Source organism: Bombyx mandarina, chromosome 23 (assembly GCF_030267445.1).
Source record: "Bombyx mandarina strain Sakado chromosome 23, ASM3026744v2".
Lineage (NCBI taxonomy): Eukaryota > Metazoa > Arthropoda > Insecta > Lepidoptera > Bombycidae > Bombyx > Bombyx mandarina.
Window position 1 is genome coordinate 2,306,235 of NC_143229.1, and position 20,232 is coordinate 2,326,466.

The following is a 20,232-nucleotide window of genomic DNA, read 5'->3' on the forward strand; positions in this document are numbered from 1 at the left end:
GATCATCTTCATTTCATTTCATTTCACTCCATATTATCACTTTTCATAAAAATAAGAATATAAATTAAAATAAGACATGACTTAAAGGTCTTAGTTACCAGGTCATAAAATCCCTTAAAAAAAGTACATTCGTAAGGATTTTGAAGTTCCCGTAAAGGCCTGTATGAATGAGAACAATTTAATTTTATTCGATATTTCAATTTACTTAAACTCGAACAATTGAGTTTGTAATTAAAATTACATATTCACTAATTCTAATTTACTTAATAACAGTTTCTTAGATTTACAAGAATATGTTCGAAGCTTAAGCTGTAAGAATACATTTTCTGCATCAGTATAAATACACGATTAAAAAAAATTTTTTTCATCTGCTAGCTCTAGCTACGCTTTCTATAGAGAGCAACAGACCGAGTTTCTCGCCTGATCTCCTCAGTGGGTCGCGATTCCGATCTGGTGGTAGATTCTCTCTTACTAGGGCTAGTGTTAGAAAAATCACTCAGTTGTAGCCCGTGGGCTCATCTACCCGACCGAGCGTAGCTAGAATAGTCCCTTAGACTACCAAAGAATAGGTAAGGAAAAAAGTCTATAGAGAGCGATTTTGAATTGTGACTTGCATGAGGATGATTTAATGAAATGATCATATAACAATAAGGTATCAGTTCCTTTAAAAAGAAATGCTTCCTTTCCTTTTAAGCTTCTTTTTCTAATTGCCTTTCGTAGACGAGCATTTGGTCCAGATAATAGTGAGTGGTCACCGTGGCTCGTGAACCTCAGCAATATCAAGAATGCAATCGCGCCGCTGCCTACCGTCGCCTAACAAAATCGTCGTATCACCATCAGCCGTCATGCAAGTTAATTGAGGGCTCGACCTCATGCCTCAAGGTGGGTTCGGTACCTTAAAATTTTGATAAGCTCCGGTTATCTACATATGCAAACAATAAAACAAAAGTGACGGTACTTAACGAACGAACTCTGAGATTTCCTCAGAACCATTGACTCTTAACACTAGCTATTTTTGTTTGAGTTTTTATTCATCTCAGGAAATCGCTCTTCGTTATCAATAGTGGTATAAACACGTCACGTCACGTTTACGTTACGTTCGCGTATACGTTTTATTCAACATACGGCTTGATGACTATTTCTTCGCTTTTTCGTTTCCTCCTATTGTAGAACCACTCCAGAATCAACACTGTCGATGCGGAGAAAAATCCTACGAACAAACGAAAGAATTTATTGAAAAAAAAACACTTCAATTTACCTTTTTTTGTTGTGCAAACGAGTACACGGCCCATTTGTGGTTAAGCGGTTGCCGGAGCCCATGGACATCACAGCGTGAAAGCCGCCACCCTCCTTGATACTTGACACATTTCAATGTATAGTTATTACATGAATTTCATATATATTGCATGAATTACTGGTGGTAGCACCTCTTGTGAGTCCACACGGGTAGGTACCACCACCCTGCTTATTTCTGCCATGAAGCAGTAATGCGTTTCGGTTTGAAGGGTGGGACAGCTTTTGTAAGTAATATCTCAAGGTGAGTGGCGACATTTACGTTGTAGATGTCTATGGGCTCCGGTAAACACTTAATACCAGGTGGGCTGTGAGCTCATCCAGTCATCTATGGAATAAAAAAATATAAAAACACATGAATTGCTATTTTTGCGGATTCGATAGTTAATACATATGTCTAAATATATTTTTTACCTATGCTAGAAACCTCAAGGGGTTATTCCAGCTTCACCGGCCGTGAGATGACACGATGTCACTCCTTCGTTGTGGAAGTCGTGAACACGAGTTAATTGCGTATTAAATAATCTTTAAAACAATAAGTATCTGCTTGCTTGATACAAGTACCCGGACGTCATGTTAGAAAATTTTATAACAACATGAAATTCAGACAAGAAATCACTAAGACTTTTAAGCCCAATCGGTCTTCGTAGGCGCTTTAGACGTCGAAAACCGATTCAAAATACAGTCTCGCCTTTTAAGAAGAACCAATAATGCAATGAAGGCTTGCTCTTTTCTAAATTCCTTTATTTATACTTCGTTTTCGATGCAATCAAGCTTAAGAGCCGTTCTCAATACAAATAATTGAATTACTATTCGTTAGTGGGCAAATAATTTTGAAAACTTTGAACAGATTTGCGGTTTTTTTTTTAAATGATTTAGTAATATTTTACGGCACGGATAATTGTCTTTTGGCCAGGCTTCATTTATTATTATTACCACTTTTTTAATTAACCTCTCGCTTCTTTTCCAAACAGTAATTTTCAACTATATTCTATAAGTATACTACAGTGAAAAGGAAATTTTGTAAAGTTTACCCGAATCCCTTATTGATGGCAATAATTATAAATTCACTCAATGACCAGAAACACATATTACATAATATATTAAAATTTGCAAAGATATTCTGTCGGGTCAGCTAAGAATCGTGCTATTATAATAATAATAATAAAAATGCCCAAACTTCACAAGTCAAGAAAAATACCTTCAAGTTTCCTGTTGATTAAATCAGGTTTACAATGTAAACAAATTAATATTCAATAATAATTGTTGTCACGAAAATCTTGTTTTGAAATTCATAAAGAATACATACGACGAATAAACACGATGTTTTATTATTCATTTTTTATGGCACTTGGATAAATTTCGTACACCTGAATAGGACATTTCAAATATTCCATTAATGAAGCTACCTACTGGAAATGACGTCAATAGCTTAATAGCTTCTATTAAAAACATTTTAATAAGTCTAGATGAAATATATACATAAACTTAGTCCGTGTCTTTCGTTAAACGTCTGAAGAAAATAACAGATATGTAGGTACTAAAGTTTGACACTAGCCAAAAGGCCAACTAGCAATCGCTGAATATTGTAATAAAATCAAGAAAAGTCTTTCCCACACCATAGATTTAGTAATAAGTCTCATACACAGAACACTATTACTTCTAGCGAAGGTCTCATAGGCTGAGCCCCGTGAGCTCTACTATAAGTACGGTGAAGCTAGTATTATCCCTTGAGGTTCTCAAATATATTAAGTATAATCTATGCTTGAGGTTACTAGTGGTTACTAATAGTAGGCAGCAAAAAGCTTCATAATACATTTTCTTCTCTTTTTTTATATGGCATTTGGCAAAATATATATATATTTTGTTATATGTAAAAAATATTTGAAGTGAATATGAGTTGAGCTATATATGTATATTTTATTCTTACCTAAAAACAGTACGAAGAAGGACCCTTGCATATCACTCAAGTTGACAGTGTGATTACTCACTTCTTGAGTCACTGTCGAAATTTTTAAACAACGATTCGGCTTGGGCAAATACGCACTCAACCATTTTGATATGAGACCGGCTTTGTGCATTCGATTGATCCTGTAAATTAAGATAATATTAATAATTGTAAGTATGTACATATGTATTGGATCAACTATTTTTGGGACGTAACGCGAGTGACAGATGTCATCGAAAATTAAAAATGCTAGCGATAGGTTTTTGGCGGGAACGCGTGGAATGAAGTTGTGTGATTTGTTTTATTTTGTCTATTTAGTGTTTCTTCAGGTTTCAATGCGTAACAATCGTGATTTATTAACTGTTAAGTAAAAGTGCACAAATGTGGGAAAATAAAACAAAGCCGCTGGACGTATCTTCTCGGTATCTTCCAAAAAGGCCACTGAAAAAGTCTCAGTAAATGACCACCATTTTACTGAGATTATATTTCATCCCATATCATATCATCTCATCGCATCTCATTTCATTTCATTTCATGCCATGTTTCATATTAATCAACTTCATTTCATTTCACATTATTTTATAATTGTTTATATAAAAAAAGAATATAAATTTAAAAGATTTCCTTTTTTTTTTATTGCTTAGATGGATGGACGAGCTCACAGCCCACCTGGTGTTAAGTGGTTACTGGAGCCCATAGACATCTACAACGTAAATGCGCCACCCACCTTGAGATATAAGTTCTAAGATCTCAGTATAGTTACAATGGCTGCCCTACCCTTCAGACCGAAACGCATTACTGCTTCACGGCAGAAATAGGCAGGGCGGTGGTACCTACCCGTGCGGACTCCCAAGAGGTCCTACCACCAGTGTTTACGCAAATTATAATTTTGCGGGTTTGATTTTTATTACACGATGTTATTCCTTCACCGTGGACGTCAATCGTGAACATTTGTTGAGTACGTATTTCAATAGAAAAATTGGTACCCGCCTGCGGGACTCGAACACCGGTGCATCGCTCTACGAATGCACCGGACGTCTTATCCTTTAGGCCACGACGACTTGTAGATTAAAGCTGTATGGTATGATACCTTTACCTTTCCAGCTGGAAAAATAAAACTACTACTACTAAATGCTACCTGTAAACGTAATGTTATTGAAAGAATCTCCTGGTGGTAAATTTCTTGTTAGTCCGCACGGATAGGTACCACCACCCTGCCTATTTCTGCTGTGAAGTAGTAATGCTTTTCAGTTTGAAGGGTGGGGCAGCCGTTGTAACTATACTGAGGCCTTAGAACTCATATCTCAAGATGGGTGGCGCACTTACGTTGTAGATGTCTATGGCCTCCAGTAACCACTTAACACCAGGTGGGCTGTGAGCTCGTCCACCCACCTAAGAAAATAAAAAAGTAAACATACAACTATACGTACTCTTTATTGATAACTGGCAAATAAGGGCTGCCGGCCGGTACTATCATGGCCACTTGTTCCTCCATGAAATCTTCAACGGCTATAACAATTAAATGCTTTAAAACTTTCCAATCACACGCGTTGTTTGAACAAAACTATCATCATACATTTTGTAATTCAATATTCTAGATAGATCTCCTGAATGAGCTGGTTTTGAGTTGTCGGAGCTCACAGCCATCACAACGTGAGCACATCCATCTAACTAACGGAATAAGATCGCAGACTTCACACGCGTTTTAGCTTAGCGGTAGATGATGAGTTGGTGGTCGGTACCAGATATCCAATCCTGTAGACCGAATGGTAAACAGTCGACGTCGCCCTAAACATGTCATTACGGATCCTCCCGATCCATTAACGGTGCTTTTAGGTACTTTAAGGCGCCGCGTAGGGCATCAGTGTCTTACATGGCCAACGTGTTAATGTACTAGTGGTCCCTTAGTAGTCGAATTCGACTATAATCAATTGAGGTTGTAAGTTTGAACATTATTATGGTTCTATTGTCATAGACTATAATACTTTTATAATCACAATGCTAAAAAATGCGTGTGTGGTAGAAGTGAAACTTCTAAATAAGATATAGATATACTGACTGTTCAATTAAAATATTAACATTAGAAATTGTAATATTGTAATGGTAACACCTAAGTTCTAAGTTGCTAATTTTAAGTTTGGCGCTTGGCAACCCTCTCTTCCGTTCCAGCCTTTTACGCCCGTGCATGGCAAGTCGTAATTTAAATTAATAAAACAGGAATAAACGCAAATATTCAATATACGAGCCTGTATTTTATTTATACACTGACTATCCCACTACACAGGAGCATACATATGGACAATGTTTAGTAGACGATAGTGGGGATGCTACGAAGAGTCGCACAAAGAGGAGACCGAGAATGTTTAATGTGTTCTATCTCATTCTCTCGCCGGCTGAATCCTATACATTTATGTGTTTGTGTCTCTATGGACTTATTTTTTCGTTTCATCGAGTTTGAAATCACAACGATTCTAAAGAAGTTTCACTTCAAAAAAGTTATCTATACATATAAAATTGGAGTGTCTGTTTGTAATATTGAAATAACCGCTTTTTACTACATGCATATATATATATATACGATACATACACCAAAATAACATTTTTACAATTTTTGTCCTTCTGTCTGTCTGTCTGTTTGTTCCGGCTAATCTCTGGAACCGCTGGACCGATTTTGACGGGACTTATTTTTAGACTAGCTTTGCCCCGCGGCGTCACCCGCGGTACGACAATAACCGCGGGTAACGTCGCGGGACTCAATTATTAATGGAGGGCGGGTCGCTAGTGTATAAATTATATGAGTGCATAAAGTCAGACAGTACCCAGTGCGAAGTCGCAGGTTTCTGTCGCTATGTGATCGGCGCTCATCAAATACGTGAGTCGGAGCCTCCAATCGAAGATCAGATGTCGCTGACCGCGTACTCTATCCAGGGTTCCCCTTGCTACAAAACAAACAATTCGAAACACATACATTTTTTAGTAGTTTGAAACAGGCGTAAAAGAAGATCGAAGATAGAGATGTTTTTTTTTTTCTACCTTTGCTGATAGCCTTGAGAGGCTATTTCAGCGTAACCTTAACTAGTGAGCTCACGGGGCTCAAACCTAACGACGTTGCTAACACGAACCCTAGCAAGAGTCGTGCTTCGCAGAATCTACCACCGGATCGGAAACTGAGAAGATCCGGCGAGAAACTCAGTAGGCTGTGTCTGAGGGTAGAGAGATGTAGCTGGCACAACCTTATGGTAGTTACGATGAGAAGGTCTTCGGGGTGCGCGAGGAGTGAGGAGTTGCTGAGGTTAGTGTTAGCAAATTCGCCAGGCTGAGCCCCGAAGTTCCCCTATACGTTAGGCGAACCAGATATAGCCCCTCGACTTTACTGGTGGTGGTGGACCCCTTTTACTGGTGGTAAGACCTCTTGTGAGTCCGCACGGGTAGGTACCACCACCCCGCCTATTTTCTACCGTGAAGCAGTAATACGTTTCGGTTTGAAGGGTGGGGCAGCCGTTGTAACTATACTGAGACCTTAGAACTTGGAAAATACAACTAGTGTCTTTAACATGTGTGCACTCACGCCGTACTGACTTGTCTCTCTCTCTCTCAGACAGTCCACAGTTTTGTAAAATACTTATTTAGTTGAACCTTTTCTCGTAGTAGATTTTAAATATTCTTGAGTACAACGGATCTAATATACGTGATCTTACGAAGCTACAATACATACCGGCATGTATAGTTCCTTCGATTCCCCCAGTTTCCTTAAGCAACTCAGCCTCTTTTATCAGTCGCTTGTATTTTGGTTCTTCTGAATTCTAACAAGGGAAGATAATTCAAAATAAACATATAAAAAAAGCATGCCAAACTAAATATGTACTAAATTTTTTATTATTATTATTATGATCCTGTCGATCCTTATAAGGATATTAAGCAAAAGCTATATGCATTGTACTATCATCGATCAAATTCTCAATACGATTGAAAGTCTTGAAATTAAAATTAATTATTACGATGAAAAATTCCGTTACATAATTAAAATTATCCTAATATAGATAAAATCATGTAAAATAATTATAACAGCTGTCCATGTAATAGACGCGATGGTGGGGTACTTACAGCCATATTGCCTATTCTAAGCAATTAATAATCTTTAACAATTTAATAGGGGGAAGGATTATCCCTTATAACCTTAAAGGTGATATAGGTTATACTATGATATACTTTATTGCCAACTAAAAAAATTATGGACATTGAAAATAGCATAACTAATATTGAACATAATTCATTAGGCAGGTATAACATATGTACAATAGACTTATCGCTAAAAGTAATCTCTTCCAGGTAACTTAATAGACAGTTAATTTCACCCAAACCATTAATTACCTTCAGCTCCATTTCTAAATAAGATCCTTTAGTTACGGACCAAGTGTAAGCATCGCTGTTCTTCAATAGCTCCGATATTGTCGTAACGGGCGCTTCCAATTTCGGAAACGTTAGAAACGCAACAAGATTACCAGAATATGTGGTAACTATAACTAATACGACTAGCCACCAAGTTCCGATCACTAAACGACCGCTGTCTGCCCTTGGAAGATACATCCCGCCTGCAAATAAATGTGCAAAGTAATTGCAGAAACTACAAATGTTTTGACAATGAATCTAGTCTATGCATATGCAACGGAGAAGTTAAAACAATTCAGTGATATAGGACCGGTGGTAGATCAGATTAGATTCAGCGAAGCATTGCTCTTGCTAGGGCTAGTATTAGAAATTTCTTTCAGATTGAGCGCGTGAGCTCACCTACCCGTCTGCGTGAAGCTAGAATAGCCCCTTAGGCTACTAGCGAATAGGCAAAAAAAAAAATATGCTCTATTCCTTTTATAATCCTACTATGTATATAATATATTTCCATATTATAATTCGATCTTCGAGTAAATGGCGACATTGAAGTGGCAGTGGGCAGGACACATTGCTTGTAGACCGGGTGGTTGTTGGGGCCAAAAAGTTCTTGAGTGGCGACCGTGTACCGGAAGACGTAGCGTGGGTAGGCCTCCTACAAGATGGACCGATGACCTCGAGTCGGTTCGAGAGTAACGATGCAATCTAACAAATAGATATAAGGAACGCTATTAAAATTACACCAATTATTCAACCAAACGCATCAACGTGTGACGTCATATGTGTCTAACCTTTTTGTCATATAATCTATGTTTAGCTAAATGGATAATTGACGCCATAATTTATTTATACTGGTCTTCACCTTGTTGCAGCAACGCCCCGTAAATGTACCAGAGACAATTGTGAATTGTGGCCAGTCCTCCTTCGCGTGTGATCTCCATGGCTTCGTAATATGGACTTAAACGATGCACTATATACAGCATAGGGCCCATTAATATCACGGCGAAACCCAAACAGAGCCATGTCTGTAATGAAATTGAAGTTCATTACAATTTTATGAAAGATCAATGATTTACTAACATTGTCCACGAAAGCGTCTAATCATTCATTACGAAAAAGGCAAGTATCGAAGAGTACTCAATTTCTTCACCAAATGCGTTAAGGACCTCTCGGAGTCTGCGTATATTGTAATGAGTTTGACGATTGCATCGTAAAATGGAAACTGGAAAAAATCCTCCGGGGTAGCATGGAGGTGGCGTGAAATACTATTTGCTACCAACAATTTCGCCAATTATAATATTTGCGGATTTCATTATACGATTTTCTATACATTCATCTTTGAAATCGTTCACGAACTTGTGCTAAGACATATCGAGCGTTCGGTAATCTACTACTATACAGACCACGGTATACCGACTGTGAACTTATCCAATCTTAACGAAAAAAATTTTTTTACCACATAACATGAAACAATAATTTTAGTACAAATAACATCCACACTAATTACTTTGCTTCTAGACCGCGTTGAGCTTGATGACCACTCGATTGTATTTTCTGTGATCATCAACGAAAACTAAATATTAAGTGCCGATAAAGATCTATGTGAAATCAGTGCCTGACTTCACATGCTTTACAATGAGATTTAGGTAGCCATCATAGTACACAATATATTTGACAGATGCCTAAATGTCGCTAACTACATTTTCAAGAGAATTCAACAAATATCCTACAGATATGCAACTCCAGTAAAATCACCAACGCGTTGGAAGATTTTCCTTTTGTCGTTAATCCCAAAGATGTATTGGATTAATTCATTTTCTCACTTTTGTTTTAGACCCGAGTGTTTGGCGGGAGAGCGAGGAGCGAAGTTGTGTGAATCGTTTGATTTTGTTAACTTAGTGTTTCTTTGGGTTTTAATGTGTAATAATGGGGGTTCAGTAACTGTTTAGTATCTGTGAAAGTGAACAAATGTGGAAAAATTAAACAAAGCTGCTGAACGTAGATTTACGGGTTCCAAAAAGTCCACAGAAAAAGTCTCCGTAATTATACCCATTTTACTGAGATTATATTATATTTTATCCCGTCTCGTCTCGTTTCGTTTTAATTTTATCCCAGTTGATTAAAGTCTCAAATTAATCAACTCTGTCATTTTCACAGGTAATGTCAGCAACGGTATGCAAACTTACATCGGTAGTAAAAGGCAGTAGGAACAGTAAGGCTCTGCTGAGTTCCCGAGGCGTGGCCACAATGAATGTGTGCGGCTGAGTGCTCACTGGAATTGTGTAGTTGATACCTAAAATCATTAATTATGGTTCTTTTTCCCTTATATGCTCATATTTTTGCATGTAATTTGGGTTTTAGCTAATCAATTAAAAGCGGTAGACTACAGTAATTATTTATACAACACTCGAATTATATTACATACAGGAAGATATGACTTTACCATACACATATAAAAAAATAAAAAGACAATGACTGGCATTCACTTTGTAGCACCGATAACCAATTAAGTATACATTAAAATACATAGATTGTGAAAAATTATCTACCTTGATTAAGACCAGGTAATACTGTGAATGGGGCAGCAGCCAAAGCCGCATGGCCTTTTGCAATGGCCGCTATTGTTAGCCGAGCACTTTGACTGTGCATCATCTGTAATAATTATTTTTTAAATTAACACCAGCTTGATGGGCAATGGAAACTGCGCGGAAGTAAAGTGGAACATTATTACGGGTGATAGGATCTTTTGTGAGTCCGCATGGGTAGGTACCACCACCCTGCCTATTTCTGCCGTGAAGCAGTAATACGTTTCGGTTCGAAGGGTGGGGCAGCCGTTGTAACTATACTGAGACCTTAGAACTCATATCTCAAGGTGGGTGGCGGCATTTACGTTGTAGATGTCTATGGGCTCCAGTAACCACTTAACACCAGGTGGGCTGTGAGCTCGTCCACCCATCTAAAGAGCGAAAAGTGAACGAGAGGCATGAGAGATGTAAGGAAAATGCAGAATTATCGAATGTCGATTTCGTGCTCTGGGCTTTTAGGGTTTGCAAAGAGTACTCAACTGTAGATAACAAAATGGCTGTACATATGAATTTATGAGTGACGTCAGGGATCGCAATATAGCGTTTGATCACATACATCAAATGGCAGCCCTCGAAATCGAGTACCTATGATAAAGACATGGCGTTTATAAGTTTAATTTGAAAAATCTTTTGCATATATGATAAATTATCCCCAAAACATTGCATTTGTACAAAATTCAAAATTAGGTTATTTTCTGCCAATTGATTATATTATAGCCAATTATAAGTTCGCCATCTGTATTACGTACCTACTGCTTATGCTGAAAACTTTAAAAGGGCCATCTGGAACTTTAACTGGGTTCAAAATAAAACAAACAAAGAATTAACAAACGAAGGTACATTTCCTAAATTTGATAAAAGAAAAATAAACGCAAAATATTATTCCCGAAAAATTGTTCAACACAATCCCAAAAAAGTCAAGCGGAAAGAAATACATACATCAGTTTCATTGGAAAACTCGTGTTTGACATGACTCGGGAGCATTATCTTGATCCTGCAATGCAAAAGCAATATCAATTTTACTATTACATTCGTAGTCATTAAATTGTTTTTTGTATAATTAAAAGACAAGAAGTAATTTCATGTCTCCTTTCAAATCAGATATTGTGGATGGAATTCATGAAATTGATATCGATTTAATAGTACGATGTACAGATCTTGATCCTAAGTATTACCCCCCTAGGGGCTCTAGACCAGTGTGCTTAGTGCGAGTTTTTTAAAGCTATCGATAGCGTAAAAGTTAATCCAATTTTGTATGCAGTTGGAACAGCGCCCCTAGCGGCAAACGTACGCAAACGATCCCATTCCATACAAATATGAGTTAACTTTTACGCTATCGAGAACGTTAAAAAACTCGCACTAAGCACATAGAAGTGTCTTTTATTATATTTACCTATCGACTAAACTATTGTAGGGACTTTACATTGGTATCAGAATGAACAGCTGACGATACTTATACAATAATAATTCTTCTTATACATTTTGAAGTTGCCCAAAAAATACCAAAACGGTCGATGTTAACGAATTTAATGACAAAGGTTCTTTCTGTTGTGCTCTAATTATATGTACATAATTGTAATAATTGAATTTGATATCACATGAAGTACAAGATATTTCACTACTATACTGTTACATACTCACGTAAAGTTTTTGTTCTTAGCCAATTGATTGACGATATCAAACATAAGTCCACTGTATTTCACGATCGTGCCCGATTCGTTTGCTTGTAGGTACGTCCACGGAGGATTCTAATGTCCAAAAGAACAAAATGTTAGATGGAACTAAAATTTGTTTCTAGAAACTGTGATAATAAAGCCTTCCTATATACTATTCCTATCCTACCCCTAAGAAATGTAGTTAGTCCGACTTAGAATAACTCTAGCATTCTGCATTTGTTTCATTATTTCATTCCGAGTCTTTCGGTAGGACCTTCGATCAACAATAGTAACGGTAGGACTCTACTCTGTATTAGATAAAAAAATACAAATTAAAACTACTTTTACGATTTCATTTCATTTTCGTAATCACAGACGGCTAAATAAAAAAATAAGTTGTAATTATGTATTGTAACTAAGTTATATTACTAGGACCTCTATGAGTCCACACGGGTAGGTACCACCACCCTGCTTATTTCAGCATATTGAAGCAGTAAATATATCAAAATATACCCGAACGAACGATTTAAAACTAACTTACATGATAAGTTATTATCGGTAATTCTTTCCCTCTAAACCCGTGATGCACATGAGGAAATAATAAATCCGCAAACGTCATAGCGTCGATTGGACGCCAAATTCCGACCTGTGGAATGCAATTAACCTCAAAGTTAACTTTGTGCCGATAGCTTGAAGTAAGGAAGTGAGTATCTGTGTTTTAGAGATGGAACACACATGAACGCCTTATCAACAAAATCCCGATAATGTTTAATTATTTACTCGGTGGTGCATAAGTTAGCGCTCCTGACTGTTTAGCCGAGGATTGTGAGTTCAATTCCCACATCGGGCAAACATTCGTGTGATAAACAGTTTGTTTGCTCTTTGTGTATGTACATATATATATTTAAACATGTATAAGTATGTATATCAGTCTCTGTTACCCATAATACAAGGACCCCGAAATTGGGGCTGGACGACCGTGTGTGATATGTTCCCAGTTATTAGGTATTGCTATAGTTCCTGTTCAAGAATTTAACAAATAAGTCAAGTAACTTTTTGGCACTAAGTCGAGTCAAGTTAGCTGTGAAGCTCATCTACCCAGATAACTGAAAATATGTTATTATTAACTTACATTCATTAATTCAAGATGCTCAATAACTCCGGTAGAACCATTCGCATGTTCATTAATTTGTTCAGATACATCACTTTGCCGGTACGTAACGCCCCAAGTATCGGCCGCTAATGCTCGCCACAATGTGCAGTTTCCACAGACACTTTTCGCCAATATGTATTGCTATTAAACACACGGCTTCTGAACACTTTATAAAGTAAAAAGGCCATACTTTGATTTACCGTATCTATACTATTAATTATAAAGCTGAAGAGTTTGTTTGTTTGAACGCGCTAATCTCAGGAACTACTGATCTGATTTGAAAAGTTATTTCAGTGTTAGATAGCCCATTTATTAAGGAAGACTATAGGCTATATAACATCATGCTAAGAACAATACAAGCGGAGCACCAATAAAGAATGTTTCAAAATCGGGTTTTGAGAGCTTCCGTTGCGTGCGCTGTAGAAACGGTTAAAGTTTCGCTAAAATAATGTATGACAAAATTGTTCCGCTTTAAAAGATTTAAAAAAAGTCCGCGACAGCATATGTCTATATGTTAAGGTTGACTCACTATAATGTTTTTTATGCTAACCAAATTTGTTCTAAAATAAAGCATTATTCGTGAACTATTCCATGCGGACGAAGTCGCGGGCAAAAGCTAGTCAACTAATGCAAATCTTTGTACAGCAAATTCAAACCGTAACTCCTTAGCGCAACTTAGGGCTATTAAACGATCGCATTAAATCTAACAGCCTGGCCACGGGACATTCGCGGATACGAATATTCGCGCGGTGCGAACGGCGAAGCGTCTAGCGACTAAAACAAGCGCATAGAAATGTACCTAACAAGCCACGCGCACCGGCGACCGGCGAAGCGACCGGCGAAATGTACCGAGCGAATCGCGCGGGCGACTTACGATGCGGCGCGGCGTCGTGGCCGAACGGATAAGACGTCCGGTGTTGAGCGATGCACCGGTAGTCGAATATCAGGCGGGTACCAATTTTTGTAATGAAATACGTACTCAACAAATTTTAATGTTCACGATTGATTTCCACGGTGAAGGAATAACATCGTGTAATAAAAATGAAACCCTCAAAATTATAATTTGCGTAATTACTGGGGGTAGGACCTCTTGTGAGTCCGCGCGGGTGGGTACCACCACCCTGCCTGCTTCTGCCGTGAAGTAGTAATGCGTTTCGGTTTGAAGGGTGGGGCAGCCAATGTAACTATACTTGAGACCTTAGAACTTATATCTCAAGGTGGGTGGCGCATTTACGTTGGCTTCAGTAACCACTTAACACAAGGTGGACTGTGAGCTCATCCACCCATCTAAGCAATAAAAAAAATATATAGCTGAAATACTAGCTAGACCAGCTATTTGGAAGTCTAGCCACTCAAAGTATTTCTCGTACTTCTTGTGGAATTCTCCATCTATAGGTATACTCCGATTCTTATTCAAATCATGTACTTCACAATCTTTTCCAAATAATAGGTCCTGAACCAAAAAACTATTAATTTGTAAGCAATATCGAGATAATTTCAATATAGACATTTCGCTGTCGGACTTCCTTACTAGTCGCGGCGGCGAACGTGAGTACCCGTGGCCTGCAAACGGTGCTGCGCGAATGGTCGCCTCGCCCACCGCTTCGCTGTTCGCACCGCCGATGCCCGTGGCCAGGCCGTAAGAGTATTTTAGGAATAGATGAAATAATCTAGAGATAATAAATCTTACTGTATGGCCTGCTGAATAGAAGTATATGATACGAAAAAGCTTCGCGGAACCAAATGAACTATCAACTGCAAAATATGCATATTTACCTGCATGTGCTTAAGTAGGATGTCCCTCCGTTGCACTTTGCTGGGTCTGATCGCTTCCCACTCTTCATCTGAGACTTGAGCAGCCACATCGAACTCGGCTTGTATTGCAGCATCCAGTGCCGATATAAAAGCACTCATCATTTCTTGACTATAGCACATCAAACCGTTCTACAAAAAATAATACCAGACATGAATTTAAGTATTTAATATCGCTTATGAGTTGGATCAAAAGACTTGGGTCCCGTACCATTTTAGACAATCACCGAAACCCATAAAAGTTCAATCTTCTATATTATTATTATTTTTCTGAACATGAGGAACTTCCCGGAGAAAATCTCTGTTTGTTTTTTATGTCCATTTTATGAGTACACTCGCGCTGTGGCTTTTAGGATAATTCGCGAGTTGCACGGCTAATGTGAAACTTTTTTGTCATAATACCATCGTCATAAGTATAGCGTATGAGTATTTTTTTTTTAATTCAACAGAAGAAGGTGCATTACAACAGGTACCTAAGTTTAGAGATTACTTCCTTTAAAAAAGTATGTCAGTTGTGGCGTCTATGAAATCTGTCTTTCATACCTTGCAATCAGGTCCATTGTCAGTCATATTGTATATGAAGGCCACATTCTCGCCCTCATAGAGTGTATTAATAAATCCACTTAGATTACTAGCGTGAGCGTTAGTATCCGAGATAACATACAACCACTGAGCCATGGTGTGAGACATTAATAGTTCCCGCGCAATATCCGCCATTGTTGTCATCACGTCCAAAGTAACTATTGCTATGAAGTTTTCGCCTGAATAAAAAACGTAAGCAAAGTTTTATTTGCTTATTGATTAGATGGGTGGACGAACTCACGGCCCACCTGGTGTAAAGTGGTTACTGGAGCCCATAGACATCTATAACGTAAATGCGCCATCCACCTTGAGATATAAGTTCTAAGGTCTCAAGTATAGTTACAACGGCTGCCTCACCCTTCAACCCGAAACGCATCACTGCTTCACGGCAGAAATAGGCAAGGCGGCGGTACCTACCCGCGCGGACTCACAAGAGATCCTACCACCAGTAATTACACAAATTATAATTTTGCGGGTTTCATTTTTATTACACGATGTTACTCATTCACCGTGGAAGTCCATCGTGAACAATTGTGGAGTACGTATTTCATTAGAAAAATTGGTACCCGCCTGGGATTCGAACACCGATGCATCGCTCAACACGAATATGCACCGGACATCTTTATCTTTTAGGCCACGACGACTTCAATACTTCTTTTTTTATATTATCGAAGCTTACAACGGAAAGCAGCATTTGAAATACTATGCACTCAATTTAATAACGCACTATTTCTCCACAGTAGATTCTTCAAGCCGACATAATTGATATGACCAACAGAAATTTTTCAGGAGTTGGTGAAATAGTTAAATAGAATTACAATGTACGGGCTACGCTAGAAATGGCTTCGAAGGGTCCTTTGTTGAGGTGTCCTTAGGGTGGCCGCGCGTCTGGTTGGAGGGTTGACGGCGGTAGCCTCGTTACCCCGGCCGGGTTCTGACCTCGGGGGACACTTGCAGGGGCGTCGTTTCGTGGGTAGAGCCCTAAATACCATCCTTGAGCCCGCGGTCTGCTCTTAGCATCTGCGGACCCTCGAGTCCCGCTTATTCCCGTAGATACTTCGTTCCCCGGTCCAGAAAAAAAGACTAGACTAAAAAAATCTATTTGGTGCATTAACTTACCGATATATTTAACTGGGAGCTTAGACAAAACTCTATGCATCTCTTTCCGTCTTAGATATTCGTTCATTTCGTGCTTCATCTTAAACACCGTGACGGAAACCGGTCGAGCGCTTTCCTCATCAATTTGTGAAGTCAATGATTGTACCACACGGGACACCATGTCCCTGCCTAAAGTTTAATTATACTCTTTCTACTTCTGGTAGAACAAACTATCTACAGGCTATCATTTATTTATAAGTATTTACTATCCCTAAATAATACGGATGCGCATATTTATTTACATATATACCTAGTTTTTTTTTTGTGTGTTTCAGCATCTATGGGCTCTTGTAAATGCTTAATGCCAGGCTTGCGCCGCTCGTTTGCCCATCGGCAATAGTATTAAAAAAGATTGATATAAACTATAGTTTTGTAGTAAACGTGAAAAGTTTTTATTTCTTCAATATACAGATTAGCATTCGACATTTAAGACGATGTCGGTAGTAAATATGTTATCTAGCTGCATAGCTCAAAATGTTAAAATACTTTATTTAATTCTTTTATGTTTCAGACTCTAACAATATTTTATAAGGTACTTTAAAAATAACTTTCAATTGATCTATATATTTTATTTTATTTGTTTTGTCTAAAATATTTTATGGCTTAGGTATAGAATTAATTTCGCATTATGTACCGCCACAAATATTTACGACGATAAAATTCAAACGTATAAATGACTCACCTAAAGTATCGTCGTGTAGTATAACAGCAGACTTCCAACTAATAGCGTTCGAACTCCTCAAATCTAAGAGAAGTTGCGGTAATTCTTCTCCGGGCTCTGAATAAGTTACAGTTATAGCAGAGCGCTGTGGGAGCCGTGGGCAGTCCACTTCGGTCAAGGCAAACAGAAGAAGATCTTCTTCTTCCGTACGCGAGAATAATTCCCATGTGTCTTCGCATGACGCTATACTGAATACCGCTAGGAAACCTGAACGCAATACGGGAAACTAAGCACCAAACTTAAAAGATTCCTAAATGCTATTTACATACAAATGTATACAGAGGTATTCTATGTAATCAACTTGGTACACTTGTCATAGTTAAGGAAGGTTTTTGTCACAATAATGACAAAGAGGCGCAAGTGTATTTAGTTTCAACAAATAGACGAATTCATGGCGTAGGCAGACGCTCCGAAGCGGGGCGGGTTCCACTAGCTGAAAAGCCTTCGCATTACCAAACAGCTTTCCACCCATTATACTTTCAAAATCACCCAAAACCAAACTCCTTCTATGGCGACCAATTTCGTTATAATCCTTTTAATTCAAAATATTCCTGTATTCGTGCCTATAAATCATATTAGACCTTAAAACTCCGGGCTTAAAGACTATTTTTAGAAATTGCATGATGTGTGATGAAGGAGTTATTTACAAAGAAAAAGTACAAGGAAGAAAAGTTTGTTGTCCGTTTTCTCAAAATTAACAAACTGTATCTATCATACTCGCTTCATCCACTCATGTCTTCAATTATAAAGGTAGCAAGAAATACCTTTCTTCAAACTAATGGTCGTCCACGAATAGTAATGGACAAGCACACCTCCATGCTTCAGTTCAACCCGCGCCAATTCCTTTATATAATCTTTCAGTTCGTCTAGCACGGTTTGGTACTTGTCACCCAGGTACTGGCGATCCAAAATTACGGCTGTCGAAAAAAAACCTTTTTACAATTACACATAAAGAATATAGCTGATGATTATCGTAAAACCTCATTAAAAAAATCTGTTCCTTTCCAAATTTGAATGAAGAGTCAAGCAGTAAAGATTTTGTAATTGTTGTTAAAGGCATTGTGTCATCTGATGGCTACCGACGCTCATTTTCATTAAAAGCCTTTGAAATAGTAGACACCTTTGCTTTGTTTGGATTACGAATTTAAATATGTCAGTTTGTCAAGTCCTGTATGGCTTGATAACATCATTTTTCTGAATGAAATATCTCTGCTATCCCTGTATGTATTTTTTCCCTGTCATACTTAAAAATAAGCAACAAAATTTCGATTATTCCCATATATTATTGTGTGTTATAGTGATTAATGTAATTTTCTATATAATTTTAAACAAAAATCTCATTATCGTGTTGTAGAAGTACCGTGTTATAAGAGGAATTTTTCTTTTCGTTTTAGATTGAAACCGTGTTGTAAAATAACGTGTTATGGGAGGGCTACCTGTACATAGGATTTGATGATTGATTTCATTACTGGTGGTACTGGTGGTAGGACCTTTTGTGAGTCCGCACGTTAGGTACCATCACTCTGCCTATTTCTGCCGTGAAACAGTAATGCGTTTCGGCTTGAAGGGTGCGGCAGCCGTTGTAACTATACTGAGACCTTAGAACTTATATCTCTAGGTTGGTGGCGCATTTACGTTGTAGATGTCTATGGGCTCCAGTAACCACTTAACATTAGGTGGCCTGTGAGCTTGTCCACCCATCTAAGGAATAAAAAAATAATCGCGTATTGAAGAATCCGCGCTTTTTATTTTGTTTAACGGCATTTCCAACATAAACCCAATGAGATATACAACCCCATTACAATAAGGTCAACTATAATCGGAAAACAGAAGTTTTTATTATTATTATTACAACCAAAGAATTGACCAAAATACTATACCAATTCGAATTTTTTTTATATTTCGTAAAACTATTATTTTTCTCACCTATAGAAGCATTTGCGGTTATCAAAGATGGAAAATCTTCGCCGTGTACTGAAATAGCTAAACAAAGAACACCTAACACCCATATTTTCATCTTGCCCTGTCTTATACACTCTTAAGAATAAGCAACTGAATGAACCAATCATAATTCGTCAAAATAACTGCCAATATCCAATCAGAGAATATTATTATTTATGGTCTCATTAAAGCATTGAACGCACGTGGCATGTTAACATTCGTACAAAGACTAACTGTATTGTGAGGACGCACCAATAAATACAGGATGTTTTCGGTTTATTCGTATATAAGTTACATTTTAATGGGCAGAAGTAACACAATTTAATGAATATAATATTGCCGAAAAAAAGTAATAGAACAAAAATATTATCATTGACACAAGCGGAGAGAGATAAAGAGAGAGAATATACTTTATTGCACACCAAAACACAATCGACATTTAAAAAAACAGTCAACAAGCAGATATTTAGGTACTGGTGGTAGGACCTCTTGTGAGTCCGCACGGGTAGGTACCACCACCCCGCCTATTTCTGTCCTGAAGCAGTAATGCGTTTCGGTTTGAAGGGTGGGGCAGCCGTTGTAACCATACTGACACCTTAGAACTCATATCTCACAGTGGGTGGTGCATTTACGTTGTAGATGTCTATAGGCTCCAGTAACCACTTAACATCAGATGGGCTGTGAGCTCGTCCACCTATCTAAGCGATAAAAAAAAGATATATTTATACAATAAGCGGTCTTATCGCTAAATGCGATCTCTTCCAGACAATCGATTTATTTACAGAAATCCTAAAAAGACAAAAGATACAGCAGGTATGTTGCGGTGCACTATTAATAATACATTAAGAAAAGTTTATAGAGTTTGAAGTTAAAATAAGTCTTCTAACAATATGTTTCCATAAAGCGACCTGGTAAACCTCTTAACATATCCATCGCAAGCTCCATCCCCGACCCAGACGACGGAGCACAGGACAGATTTCGGGTGCGACTTGCAACTT

General features: G+C 37.9%; 1 protein-coding gene and 1 long non-coding RNA gene across 2 annotated transcripts; one reads left to right on the forward strand and one right to left on the reverse strand.

The window, feature by feature from the left end:
• Nucleotides 1–302: 302 nt before the first annotated feature.
• On the reverse strand, nucleotides 303–19,526 carry LOC114246972 (ionotropic receptor 93a). Its single transcript, XM_028179747.2, has 19 exons — nucleotides 19,220–19,526; nucleotides 18,058–18,210; nucleotides 17,255–17,500; nucleotides 16,534–16,701; nucleotides 15,376–15,593; nucleotides 14,797–14,964; nucleotides 13,000–13,161; nucleotides 12,409–12,513; nucleotides 11,854–11,960; nucleotides 11,152–11,206; nucleotides 10,177–10,279; nucleotides 9,814–9,920; nucleotides 8,490–8,652; nucleotides 7,613–7,833; nucleotides 6,957–7,044; nucleotides 6,061–6,180; nucleotides 4,672–4,750; nucleotides 3,224–3,384; nucleotides 303–1,210 (listed from the first exon to the last, which is right to left on the reverse strand). Exons 1-19 carry the CDS (start codon nucleotides 19,308–19,310, stop codon nucleotides 1,113–1,115), a joined length of 2,613 nt encoding a protein of 870 aa, XP_028035548.2. The 5' UTR covers nucleotides 19,311–19,526; the 3' UTR covers nucleotides 303–1,112.
• LOC149500110 (uncharacterized) lies at nucleotides 2,719–3,157 on the forward strand. Its single transcript, XR_016325111.1, has 3 exons — nucleotides 2,719–2,929; nucleotides 2,965–3,028; nucleotides 3,064–3,157. It is a non-coding gene; the product is annotated as an uncharacterized LOC149500110 (long non-coding RNA).
• Nucleotides 19,527–20,232: the final 706 nt, after the last annotated feature.